The following is a 13,588-nucleotide window of genomic DNA, read 5'->3' as shown; positions in this document are numbered from 1 at the left end:
ATTTATTGATGAAATTTTCTTGAGGATATGATTATTTAATTGTTTAAGAGGGCCTTACACACTTGTAGAGTTTAAACTTTATAAGTGTGTGGCTGTTGTCATGTGCCTAGCTTTTTTTTGGGTACGGGGCGTGACAAAACCATTAACTCAGTGATGATATCTCATAATTTTGAGTGATGGGTGAGCAATTTTGGAAACACGGTGAGGCTGTTTTCAAGTTAAGAGTTTTGAGTTATCAGTGGCAATTTTGAAAATTTCCAGCAAACACGGGTCTCACAGTAGTGTCTCGTCCCATCACTTGCAGGCTTTTGTGAGCAACGTATATTTTTCCTCTTTACGCGCAGGTAGTCTGTTGCCGTTGTAGTGCTTTTGCAGTGCAATCAATGCTATGTGGGACCCAATGAGTGACAGAAAGGTGGGTTTTTGAATTTGAGATAGTTGTGAAAATTTTCAACAAAATGAGCATGAGAGTTATGGGTTTTATTGAGTTAGAGTTGTGAGATATTGGAATATGAGTTTGAGTGAGAAGATTTGAGTTATGAGTGTTAAGATATGAATGAGTGACAAACCAAACAAGGCCTTAGTTTCTTAGATATTAGTTGTGATTATAACAAGGCTGCTTATGTTATGGCTGGATGGACTCACTTCTCAAGAACTCTATATCTGGTTTTATTTATCTATTTTAATGAAGGCTTTGCCACTTGTGTTTAGCCCAAGTTATTTCAGGGGAGGTTGCTTCCTATATGCTCTTTCCTTTTGTTGCAATAAAGCTTTGTTAAATAAATAAATAAAATAAAAAATAAAAAATAAAAAATAAAAATAAAAAAGAGAAGAAGAAGAAGAAAAGAAGAAGAAGTGATTTATACATAATATATTAATGTTAGTTTTACCGGATTATACCAAATAGTGCTTGGTGAAACTAGTGAAAGTATTTTGTATTTCAACTTAATTTATACAACGAGCCTCACATACCAGTGGGTCACGCATATTGTGAGAGGCTTGCTGCGTGGGGTTGAAACTAATCAACCTCTTTGTATTCCTTTGGAGTCATGTCATTAAACAAGTTTCAAAACCAAAAGTGCAATTGGATACAAGTTGCCAAAGGTAAATTGGTGGAGATTAGTTTGGCATTCTAATGCTCTCATATTTTAGGGTTGCACATTTATAATGCTCTCATGATTTCGGGTGAATAGTTATCTATTAATTTGCTAATTTTTATACTAATTTAGGTTGCGTATAAGGTGGTTTTACCGAATCAACAATTTATGTTCCACTCTATGTACCATGAATTATAACTTGTCATCTGTCAATTAATACTTAATTTTTTGCCTTTTATTTCACTTGCCAAAAATAAGAGAAAAACAAAAATGGCATCCCCTTTAGCTCCACCACCACAAGCAAGAGACAACCACCACCATCCTTACTAGTACAGGGACGAATGCAGGATTTTAAGCCCCCGGGGGGGGCGGGGGGGGGGGGGGGGGCAGAGATAAGCGAAAAAAAAAATTTCAAATACGCATCCATATAGTATTAATAAACTATCAACCAAGACAAATACCCAAAAATCATTGTTTCTTAATATATTAAGATACAATCTCCTAACAAAAACAAAAGACACGAAACACTATTGTTTCTTTATACAATCATCTATGAAAAGGGTACTCGACGCTCTTTCAAATCTTCAAAATCATCTACTATTGAATCCAAACTAAATGTTGAAGCTATATCCTTTTCAATGTATAACATCAAAGAGTCATTCAAAAAATCATTTTCCATTTTGTTTCGAAGGTCAGTTTTGACAACTTTCATAGCTGAAAATGCTCGCTCTGTAGTAGCAGTAGAAAATGGAAGAGTAAGCACAAGTCTCACCATTCTATAAACAAGTTTGTAGTGTTCTGAATTTCCAGTTCTCACTAACCATTGAGACAACACAGATAAACTTTTCAATTTTTTGAACTTTGGATCTTGGACTACATTATGCTCAAAATGAAAAAGCTCCTTCTCCAACACTTGTTTGTCATAATCTATGAAATCTTGTGGATAGAAATTCTTTACCAACAAACAAAGATCACTAATTCTGAAAGATTTTAATGCCTCTTGAGGTTCTAAAGCTGAGCTAAGCGTAAATAATTCTATTGCATTTTCATTAAACCGATAATTTAGTTCTTGTAGTTGAGAATCTATTGTAGCATAAAAAATATTTACTCGATAATGATGCTCATTTGTAACGTTATCTTACTGATTATGAGCTCGACCTCGCCTCGCAACATAACGAGCATTCATATCCAGGACATCAATGCAATGCTTCTCACAAAATGATATCACAGTGGTGAGTAAGCCATCCCATCCATCATCTCTAAATTTTTGGATAAGTGCTTTAGTAGATGAAACTAAATGCATGACATTTAAAATGTCTTGAGATTGGCTTTGCAAAGCTTGACAAAGTTTATCAGTGATCTCAGTTTCCTTCTCAAGATGCAAGATGAAGACAAATTCAAATGAAGTTAAACCATCATAAGTTGGCTCTCCTTCTGCCCGATGTTCTCCATCAATTATATTTTGTAAAACTTCAACAGTTGAAGTAAACATCCTTAATAAGCTAGAAACTTATCTAAAATGTGAACTCCAACGTGTTTCTACAGGTCGTTGTAAAGTGCCAATTTGATTAAGTCCACTTCTAGTCTCAAGCTCTTCAAGATCAATCAAACGTGCTATTTCATTAGCATTGGCAACTTTCAATTGCTCATTGCTCTTGCATGAAGCATTAACAAATTTGATCAGAAAAAGCAATGTAAGAAAAAAATGACTAATGGGAACAACTTGTTTTGATGCTTTTACTAATGTCAATTGTAAGCAATGTGCAAAACAATGGATGTAGTAAGCATATGGGCAATCATTCAAAATCAAAGCTTGTAATCCATTCCACATACCTCGCATGTTACTTGCTCCATCATATCCTTGCCCTCGAATATTTTGTATATCTAAGCAATGTTGAGATAACAAAGAATATATCCCCTTCTTTAGAGTCAAAGCCGCAGTGTCAACAACATGAATAAGCCCAAAAAAAAACGTTCTTTCACAAAGCCTTCTGCATCAACATATCTAAAAATCACAGTCATTTGCTCTTTTATGGACTCATCACGAGTTTCATCAACCATTATGCAAAACTTTGCATCACCAATTTCTTCCCGAAAGGCCTTCTTCACTTTGGCTGAGAAAACATGTAGAATTTCCTTTTGAATCCTAGATGATGTGTAGGTTGCATTTTTGGGAGCTTTTTCTATTATTTCAGCAACTTCTCATTCCAAAAAGTCACAATACCCAATGATTCATGAAAGTTCCCACGATTTAATGAACTAAAACTTTCATCTCGACCACTAAAAGCTATAGCTTGAAAGACAAGATATCGGACAATAAAAATTGTGGCCTTCAGTTGCAATCGATTATTTGCAATTTGTTCAGTAGTGAAATGATCAACTACCCTTTGCAAATGCTGCGATTGGTTCATCAAATCCTTACACATTTACTCAGCAACTCTATGAGCTGAGTTAGGATCTTTTCCTATATGACCTTGAAAATAACAATCTTTGCCCCCAACCTTTTTCCAATTTCTAAATCCACCAATAATGAATGTATTTTGTCCCACAACCACATTTGGATTATGAAAGACAAAGCAGGGTAGACAATAAACTGCATCTGTTGTAGGAGAATATTCAAGCCATTTTGAATTATTTCTATACCAAGAAGCTTGAAAGCTACGATTACGCTTTCTACTTTTTTTGAATGTCTCTAGAGGAGGTTGGTGCAGACCTTTTTTAATGTAACCCCGTCGAATTTCATCACGTTGATTAACATGATATTCTCATATTTGTTTGCATGTTTCGGGATCATAATCCAAAGAATCAAGGTCAATTCTTTGAAATTGTGTTTGAGAGATTGGAACATCCGCATTTTCCGGAATTGGAACATCCACATTTTTTGGAATTGGAACATCCACATTTTCTAGAATTAGAATAACAAAATTAGTTGTTGGCAATTCCACGTTGACTTCGGAAGAATTTGAAGTTGAACCTTTTCTTTTGAAAAAATCAAGCATTGTAGTTGATTTTTTCATGATCTACAAATAAAATAAAAATCATATAAGAATCACCGTTATTTTCTTAAATTTGTGTGACAATTTTTTATATTATATGATTTATTTTTTTCTTTTTGTCTTTGGTCTGCCTTTATTTATGTCTCCGTGTTGTCTCTTCCTTTATTTATGTCTTTTGTGTCTTTATGTTGTCTCCATCTTTCTAATTCTGAGCCACTAACCCAAATACTCAATGAATCCCACTACAGACACAACTAACAAAAACTTTTCTTAACTTTACCCTTTTTTTTTTTTTTTTTTTCTGTCACTTGTCCGTTGCCCAACTCCATTTTTCCCTATTATTATGCCCAACTACAAAGAAAAAACTATTTGACTATCTCTACAAACTCTACTCTCTCTATCTATCTCTTTTATCTATATAATGCAAGAGTCACAAACACAAAAAGCCCAAAAAAAAAAAAAAAAAAAACACCATAAGCAGCAACCGCAGCACATATTCAATTCACAATCACCAAATCAGTTCAGTTCATCACTCATCAGTAAAAACACAAACATGAAACACCACAAGTCCACAAGGCACAAGCACAATTTCTTTGATTCTCAGATCACAAGGTTTTGAAGGAAAAGATAAGAGTAAATACCTATGAACTGTGAAGGCTCAAAGCTGGGCTGGCTAGGCAGATCGAGTAACGGCAACCGGCGGCGGCGGCGACAAGTGGATCTCGTCTCGCGTGGTGGCATAGGTCTCGCTCTCGCCGATGTAGGTCTCGCTCGAAGCTGGGTTTCGCACTCTCTCGCTCTCTATCTCTCTCCGTCACAGCGACACGGCTCTCTATCTCTCTCCGTCACGGCGACACGGCTCTCTGTCTCTCTCCGTCACGGCGACACCGACACGAGCCTCTGAATCTTATCAAGATTGTTCTCTGTACTCTCTATCTCTATCTCTATCTCTATCTCTGTCTTGTAGCTCTCGCCTCTCACTTTCCTTTCTTTTTTTTCCTTTGTTTTTTGTTTTCTCCATTTGGTTTTGGACTGTTGAGAGTTGAGTTTTTTTTTTTTTTTTAGATTGACATGGGTCATGGGCTCTACTCTGAGCTAGCCGGATGATGGGCTTGGGGAAGAGGGGGTTCATGATTTTTGGGAGGGGGGGCCGAAGCTAAAAACTAGGGGAGCTGGAGCTAAAATCTCAGGGAGGCCCAAGCCTTTTTCTCTTTTTTTTGGGAAAATTTTACTTGCTAAAAAAAATTTTTTTGGGCCTAGGGGGGGCCCGGGCCCCCTTAGCCTTAGGCCTGTTCAGGTACCGACCGGCACCGACGAAACCGGTCGACGCCGAACTGATCCGACCGCTTCACAAGCCCACCGTAGATGTCCGACGCGGTGGTCGGCGACGATCTGGACAAACCGAAGACGTCTGGTGCGGCAAGCGGTGGCTGTTTTGCACTCCGACGAGAAACCGCACCGCACCAGTATCTATATAAATACACACACTATAATTTAACATGTATGTATTAATGTTTACAATTTTTTATTTTTATGTTTCAGTAGATTGAAGAAAACCCAGAGAAGCCATGAAAGCAAATGCAAGGAATAGGAAGAAGAAGAAACGGCGCTGGACTTAACATAAGGATAGGTTTTTTTCTTTATATATATAAATATATATATATATATATATATATAATCTGGCACTAAAACTACGTTGTTTTAGGACCTGATATTAAATTTTAATATCAGCTCCAAAACGACGTAGTTTTATCAGCAGATTAAAAAAAAAAAAAAAAAAAAAGGTTTTTTGGCCTTTAATTTAAAACCCTAAGTTTATTCGCTCACCCTCTCTATATCTCTCACTCATCCGCCTGCCTCTTCCAGTCCCAGTAAGTCAACAACGAAAGTCCTCAACCTCCGTCGCTTGCTGCCACCGCTTACTGCCACCGCAATCTAGTGCTTGATGCCGTGTTTTTTGGAGTTTCACCCTCTCCTCTCTCCTCTTTGTCATAATATTTTCAAGAGTTTCTAGTGATGATTCTGACTTCAGATGCTCTTCCTTGCAAATGTAATGCTTTCTACCAGGTTTGTTTATGTAATTTATTTTCAATGGTTTTGTTTGATCTTTTATAGGTTTGGTTTAGTTTTTTTATTTGGGTTTCTGTGATTTGAAATGGGTATGTTTGAGAGAAAGATTGTGAATTTGTTTTCTTTTGAACTTTGTTTTTGGAATATTTGGGGTTTTTTTTTCATGAGTATGATGTGGTTTGGGTTGTTAATTGCATTGTGTTTGGTTCTTGAGAAAGTGAGGAATTAACCGAACTAACCGCACCGAACTGGTATTTTGCACCGCACCTTGTGTAGACCGGTTCCCACCCCTCCACAGGTGAGGTGCGGTTAGGGATGAGGGAAAACCGCTCCTATAGGTGCGGTGCAAAAATGCCCCAAAAAACCGGCCGCACCGCACCGTGTACAGCCTTACTTAGCCTTCTACCTAGGTCTGTCCCTGCTAGTACCAAATTGACCCTGCCACTGCCACCACCTCCACCTCCCTGTTTTCTTGCCATAAACACCAATCCCATCACCATTGTTGTCGAATCTGCTTCCTCTCGGACCACCACCACCACCACCTCTGCCTTGCTCCTCATCTTCTTGCCTAAGCATTGCAGCAATGGTGTCGCAATCTCACTTGGGCTCAGATGTGCCCACCTTTATTGCAGTCACGAAGTTACCGCTTGACTTCTGAAAGTTTAGGGGCTGATTTGATTGGCAACCCCTATGTAGCCATCAAATCGGTTCTCTTGGGTTGGAGAATGTCCAATGGAGTTCTTTTGGTGGTGTGGCTTGCTTGGGTTAGAGAACTAAAGATTGAGGGTGATTGTTGTTGTGGTTATCTCTTGCTAGTGGTTTTGCCGGAGGTTGGCAATGTTGGAAATTCTTTGGGTATTTTTTTTTTCTCTTATTTTTGGCAAGTAGAATAAAAGCCAGAAAATTAGGTATTAATTGACATATGGTTGATTCTAAATCGTGGTACATGGAGTGGAATAGAGAGAGTGGTACAGAAGATCTTGATTCAGTTTTACCTAAATGAGTGAAGTGGTCATCCTAACTTTCATGCTAAGCATTAGGATTACTTGGGATCAAAATTGAAAAAATTAAAACAGACACTTGGCACAAAATTAGACTACAATTAGAAGCTAGTTTGGAGTTGATTTGGATTCTAATTGTGCTTTGACTTTAATAAATTATATATGATACATGATTAGCATATTGGTTGCAAAATTTTGAAGTTTGTGGTACTCATTCCAAATATCCCTATAGTTTAGGTATCCAATTGTAATTAACCCTTTATATTCTATCATCTACTAAGAAGGTAGGGTCATAGCGGGCATTAAGCAAGAAGCTTTATTCCAAATATCCCTAAAGTGAAGGCACTGGAGGAAGCTGTAGATTTTGCTTGGGATGTTGGTATTTGGGATGCACACTTTGAATGTGACTCACAAGTCACAACTGGTCTCCAATGCAATTATAGGTTTGAGCAGTCCACAAGTGGCCATTTGCAACATAGTATTTGTCATAGATTACAGGATTTTTGATCTATACAAGTTTCACATGTTAAGCAAGACGGTAATAAACCGGCGCATATTTTGGTTCAAATGCCAAGGGGATTAGTAATTATGTAACTTGGGTGGAGGAAAATTCAGGTATCATTGAGTTGGCTTTGGCTCAAGATATATTGAATTTCTCTTCAACTTAATAAAGTTACAAGTCTTTCATAAAATAAAAAAAGATTATGTAGTTGTCACAAGACTTAAAGAGCAGGAGCACACTCTTTAGCCCGGTATGCTAGTTTGATTTCTGATGATATTTGTTGGATGGAGGAGTCTCCCCCTCCAGCTGTTGAGGCATTGTACTTGGACTCTGTTTCCCTAAATGTTTAATAATATGACGGCCCAATTTCAAAAAAAAAAAAAAAGAGCAGGGGCTAGAGAATGTGCAGATACAACAATAATATCTTTCTGGTTTGCTTGTATGCCCCTCTCTACTGCTTCGGTTTCAATTTCAGGGAAGCACTGCAGAAATAGCCATATTTAACATTGGGTCCACCATAAAGATGAATATAGGGGGAGCAAAATAAAACAGACTGTGGACAGAAATATTTACCTATTGATGCAATAACGCTTTCCTGTGGGAGGTGGACCATCATCAAAGATATGGCCAAGATGAGAATCACAAATAGCACACAGAACTTCCTGGCGAGGCATGAAAATAATTGACAAATCTAACTTTGATTTTACATTGCTTCCTATAGGTTGGTAATAAGAAGGCCAGCCAGTTCCACTATCAAATTTAGTAGATGATCTGAGGGAGAGAATTCATATCACTCAGTTTAGGAGAAAGTTGAGTGAGCAGAACATGTTAGTTCTACAAAGAAGTCTCATTGAGAATTGAAAACTTACTCAAATAGAGGAGTGTCACAGCATATGCAATTGTAAGTTCCATGGGTTTTGGTGTTCCAGTATTCCCTGAACATGAAAAGGAAAAATAGAAGATGAATAAGACAAATGGTACATCAAAAGAAGCAGTTGTCTTGACAGCATTAGCTCCAGCTTTCCTTATGCATACAGCATAAGCAGCATCTCCTGTCAACCAAGTATGTAAGCCTCTCTCTGGAAACTGGCTGATTCACATGTAAGGCTCTCCTGATTTATAAAGAACATTGTGGGCTATGGATAGTGGCTTTCCAGAGTAGGATCAACCCATTTTAGTACATGCATGAATACCATCCTGTTGCAACTATAGGCTTACATTGATGTGTGTCGCTGCAACTGCTCAATTCTAAGACCAGTCATCATCTACAAAAGGGTGAATCAAGTAACTATTGTGGTAATCAAAGTGTTGCTAACTCCATATCTGTACTATAGGCCCAAACTACATGCCTCATAACTGAATGGATGAGCCACCTCCAGATTATCTCCCAATAAACCATATACAGAAGTACTCCAAGGGCTTGGAGGTTTTTCCTATTCTTATTCCTCAGCAATTCAATCATTTCCCACAAGGGAGGACCCTTGGTGATTTGACAATCTTCTTTCCATTCTTCTTCCTCTCATCTACCCCTCAGAGTCATCAAAGAACTAATCGGAATTCCCATTATTGTCAACAGGTAACCACTAGTGCCTATAGCATCTTATTTGACTTGCAAGATTTTTTTTTAATGATGTCATAATTAGATATAATGTTATCCCAGAATTTTTATTTTTCACAATCAAGTTTGAGGCATTCACGGCATCCTACATGGGCTTTTGGAAGCATCAAAAGAAGTCAAATTGTTCACATGTTTATTATAACAGCAATTATTTTGTCCAGAAAAAGGTAAGAATATATAAATGTAGTGAGAAAAAAAGTTAACCAATAGTCTGTACTGATCATACCCAGTGAAAGCTCTCTCGGTCCCCTTTTGACGAGTAATGTAAAATTGTTCCCCTGTGAGCCGCTTCTTCCATTCTTCATCACTTAGAGATTTATAGTCAATGCTTCCTGCCTCTGCACATGACATAGCAAATGACTCTTTAGTAGCCTTATGCCAACACAAGATTGAAGAACATCCTTAAGATCTAAACATATTTTTGTAGTCTTTACAGGACCAGTCACTCCATGAGTCCCTTTAAAATTGATGTAGTATAGAGAGGAGTTGTTGTTTTGCATTTTTTTTTTTTTTTTTTTTTTTGGGGGGGGGGGGGGGGGGGGGAGATGGGGAGTTGGTCATTCTTGTCCAATTATCACTTGCAATGCTGTCATATTCTCAATTTAAATTATCTTTTCTATTAAAGATGAATTAACACGCAGAATGAGAATTTAGATAATGTGATCATCATCATGCTTATTTCACATTATATGCACTTTAAACTTTTATACTCTAAAGAGATAGAATACACGCTCTTCTGCCTAAAATAGGATGCTTATTTCAAATTCACAAGAATGATATTAATACAACCTGCATTGGTCTATTTTTAACTTCTGAGCTAAACTTTTGTTGGGAACAGAAAGGAGTTGGACCATAAAAGGCAGATAATTTTTTAAGTGTTGTAAACTTATATCCTAGTAGCTACTCTCAACTGTGTTTATCTAAAGCTCAAAGCTACTCTTATCCACACAAAGGAACCAGGAATATACATTTCAATCAAAACACAGTTGTAAATAGTTTGAAATTAATATCTTAAAGAATAGATTTTCTTTATTAGAGACTTCAGGAAGATCTATAGTCTTGTGGAATGAAATTATAAGGGCCAGCTGGTTCAACCACAATGATATGAACACATAGGAATGTCAGTATCAAATTATACAATAGACTGATTATCTATGATCTAGAAAAATAAATGAGCTAAAAAGAAAACCACTTGTAATCGACTTCAAGATCAAAGTAATACTGGGTATTTCTTTTCTCACTTCCTCAAGATAAATGAAAAGGCAAATTAGATCAGAAATTGATCATAACTTAGAACTGAAGTGCCATATACTTAAACGCCACTCCAAGAACTCTCTATCCATAACATATTTAACAAATTAAAAAGGTTATGCCCATATCTGTTGCAACAAAATCTTTGACAATAACTAATATTAACTGAAGAAAACTCTGGTCCTCCAAGTCTCCATTGAGTAGCATTCAAAATCATCTCCAATGTTCTTTGAGAGTAATTACTATCACACTCTATACAATTTGACTTAAAAGGCAACCAAAACAACATAATACAGTATTAAATAATTAAAACCAAGAATCAGACATATCTGATCAGGCTAAAACAAAACAGTTAAAGATCTCATGTGTAGTATAGCCTATAAGCTGATATCACACCATAAGAAGCTAATTTCCATATGTTACAAAAGAAGCTGTAACAACTTCTTATGAACTTTTAGAACGCTTCTACATATTAAAATAAAGCAAGTCCAGAGCTGAATTAAGCTTTGTTTATAAATTTCTGAGACAACAAGATTTGGGGTACAAATTAGGTACAAAGCCTAAATATAAATCATTATTTGTATTCATTTTCCAAGTCTCCAGCTCAAAGACATCAGAATATTTTTTTTTATCAGTGAATAAAAACTTTATTGAAAAAAGGAAAAAATACAAGGAGAAAAAAATTTCCTTGGTACACAGGGAGTGTACAAGGAAAGCAAAAGCCTACCCAAAATTACATAAATCTATGAAATTTAAAACAGAAGGTATGGCAAGACCCCTAAAAGCGGTCCTCCATTCAAATAAAGACTGAAGGAAAACGCACTTCAACTCATAATAGAACGCTCCTCCCCTTCAAAGATTCTATTATTCTGTTCTCTCCATATGTTCCACATAATATACTGCAGAATAACACCCCAAACAGATGCTGACCTATATCGCCCAACACCACTATGCCAACAAGCAAGCAACTCAACCACTTGTTTAAGAATAACTCAGGATATGCCAAATAAAATAAATACAAAGGACCATAAATCACAGGCAAAAGGACAATGAATGAGCAGGCAGTCCACCGATTCCCAATCATTTTTACACATACAAGACCTGTTAACAACACAAATATGTCTCTTCCACAAACTATCCAAAGTTAGATACCTCCCCTTTGCTGCTGTCCAAGTGTAAAAAGCTATCTTAGGAGGAGCTTTCACCTTCCAAATATTTTTCCAAGGGAAGGAATGATTACCTCTGTTAGATAAGACAGAATAAAACGACTTCACTTCAAAAGAACCAATCCGAGTAGCAACCCACAAAACTTTATCTTCCTCATTCCAATCCACCTAAGAAGAATAAAGAAGAGCAAAGAAAGATTCCAAACTTGCCAATTCCCAATCTTGTATCAGTCTAATAAGAAGCATATCCCAATGCACAATCCCATTATGCCAGCACAAATACTCTGCTCCAAACACATCCTTTTTACTTGCTATGTGGTATGACATCAGTTATGCTTCCTTGAGAGGTAATTCCCCACACCATAAATCGTCCCAAAAATGAATTCGAACACCCCTTCCCACCTCGAATCTGATATTTTGAGAAACTCTTCCCCAACCACCTCTAATACCTTTAATATCATGAGTTTCATTCTTTCTAATTCATTCAACTATGTTTTTTTCATTTTTTCTTTTTTTTTGGGCACTTAACATCAAAATCTGACAGCCAACAATTTGACAATGACGCAATATGCTAAAGTGAACTGCGGTATTTATGACTAAACAATACTTAGTCACGGTGAGATTGCCAACATATATGATCAGTTCTAGCTTCATATTTCAACTTCTAAGACCTTCAAAGAAAGTAGTCGTAGAAGTTCTTTCAAATTATACTTGACAATATTTTTCATGCACCTCTTCCTTTGGAGTGCCCCTTTCTCTATTCAACATAACCGGGTTTGCTTATACTCTTTATTTCCTATACCCTATATAATTTTTCATTAAGATGATCCATTTGGAAATTTATTTCTCCCACTGAAGTGGGGCAGGAGGTACACCAATTCATTCTTAACCCAACTTCACTCAGTTGGTCACTCCCAGATCATATATAGAAGTTTTTACAATTTATAAATTCTCCCAATTGTCTAAAGATTAACTCTCACACAAGCAACCCTCCTCAAAACCATGATCGTTAGTCGTTACACTGAAATCAAATTCTCCCTTCACCAAGCAAAATAAGGACAAGTGCATGGGTGCGTGTGAATTGAACACAACTTATCATCCAAATCAAGTTAAGATTAAATGAACCAAACTAAGAAATTAAAAATATATATATATATATATATATATGAAAGAAAGTAAAATTGGTGACCATATGTAATCAAGAACAATCAACACAAATGTATAAGAGAGACTAATAAAAGAAACAAACCTTGAATGCTGTCTGGTTTCTGGGAAGAAGCTGAGGAGCCCATTGCACGGATTGATAATGAAACCCTCTTGGGTTTTGGTGAACCCAATACAAAAAGCTTCGACTTGAAGCCAATTTGTAATTGGGTTTTTGAGGAAATGAAACAAGATATAGTTGGAGTTGGTAAGCAGCTTAAACTTAAACTAGGATGAGAAGCCATTGCCGGGTGTGTTTAAATTCGTGTGTGACTATTCAGCCCAAAAAAAAAAAAAAATATCGTGTGACTGAGGGAATACAGGAGAATTAGATTGGTTTTTATATATATACTAGTCGCTAACCCGTGCGATGCACGGGAAAACTATTAGAAAATAATAAAGCATGCATATATTAAAAGACAATTTAAGTTCATGTGTGCTTGCAAGAGATACATACCTAAATAGTTCTTGCGGTAGAAATAAAAGCCTTATCTTTGAGATAAAGAACTGATGTAAACAAACTAACCTTACATAAAACAAATTATTAAATAAATAAATAAATAAATAAATAAAAAAACATAAAACTGATGTCACGGGAAATTCAGCCACATAGTAGTAATATATAAATCTCTTAAAACCTAAACCTAAACATAAGGACTAAATATTTATGCGCCTTCTCTTGCT

The 13,588-nt window shown here is 36.5% G+C and overlaps 1 protein-coding gene and 1 long non-coding RNA gene across 3 annotated transcripts; one reads left to right on the top strand and one right to left on the bottom strand.

Annotated features, from left to right (window-relative positions):
- Positions 1 to 5,383: 5,383 nt before the first annotated feature.
- LOC126693946 (uncharacterized) lies at positions 5,384 to 6,191 on the top strand. Its single transcript, XR_007645578.1, has 3 exons — positions 5,384 to 5,559; positions 5,639 to 5,723; positions 5,960 to 6,191. It is a non-coding gene; the product is annotated as an uncharacterized LOC126693946 (long non-coding RNA).
- A 1,515-nt stretch (positions 6,192 to 7,706) lies between these two features.
- On the bottom strand, positions 7,707 to 13,217 carry LOC126695055 (peptide methionine sulfoxide reductase B1, chloroplastic). 2 transcript variants are annotated; one of them, XR_007645958.1, is made up of 6 exons: positions 12,951 to 13,217; positions 9,511 to 9,622; positions 8,536 to 8,601; positions 8,240 to 8,437; positions 8,059 to 8,148; positions 7,707 to 7,898 (listed from the first exon to the last, which is right to left on the bottom strand). XR_007645958.1 is itself a non-coding variant. In XM_050391666.1 (5 exons), the coding sequence occupies exons 1-5, from the start codon at positions 13,147 to 13,149 to the stop codon at positions 8,118 to 8,120; spliced, it is 606 nt and encodes a 201-aa protein (XP_050247623.1). In that variant the 5' UTR covers positions 13,150 to 13,217; the 3' UTR covers positions 7,984 to 8,117. The 2 variants fall into 2 exon arrangements, 1 of the variants encoding a protein (XP_050247623.1); XM_050391666.1 differs by lacking the exon at positions 7,707 to 7,898 and having other exon boundaries at positions 7,984 to 8,148.
- Positions 13,218 to 13,588: the final 371 nt, after the last annotated feature.

This window comes from Quercus robur, chromosome 8, assembly GCF_932294415.1.
Source record: "Quercus robur chromosome 8, dhQueRobu3.1, whole genome shotgun sequence".
In the NCBI taxonomy this organism is placed as follows: domain Eukaryota; kingdom Viridiplantae; phylum Streptophyta; class Magnoliopsida; order Fagales; family Fagaceae; genus Quercus; species Quercus robur.
This window is presented reverse-complemented; position numbering and strand designations above follow the sequence as displayed.

Bases quoted from the DNA above. Each gene is read 5' to 3' on its own strand.
- LOC126695055 (XM_050391666.1), bottom strand. From the start codon at position 13,149: ATGGCTTCTCATCCTAGTTTAAGTTTAAGCTGCTTACCAACTCCAACT. The intron at 8,438-8,535 runs GTAAGTTTTCAA...TCTCTCCCTCAG, and splicing joins TGTGACACTCCTCTATTTGA to ATCATCTACTAAATTTGATA. The intron at 8,149-8,239 runs GTAAATATTTCT...CTATTTCTGCAG, and splicing joins AAGCGTTATTGCATCAATAG to TGCTTCCCTGAAATTGAAAC.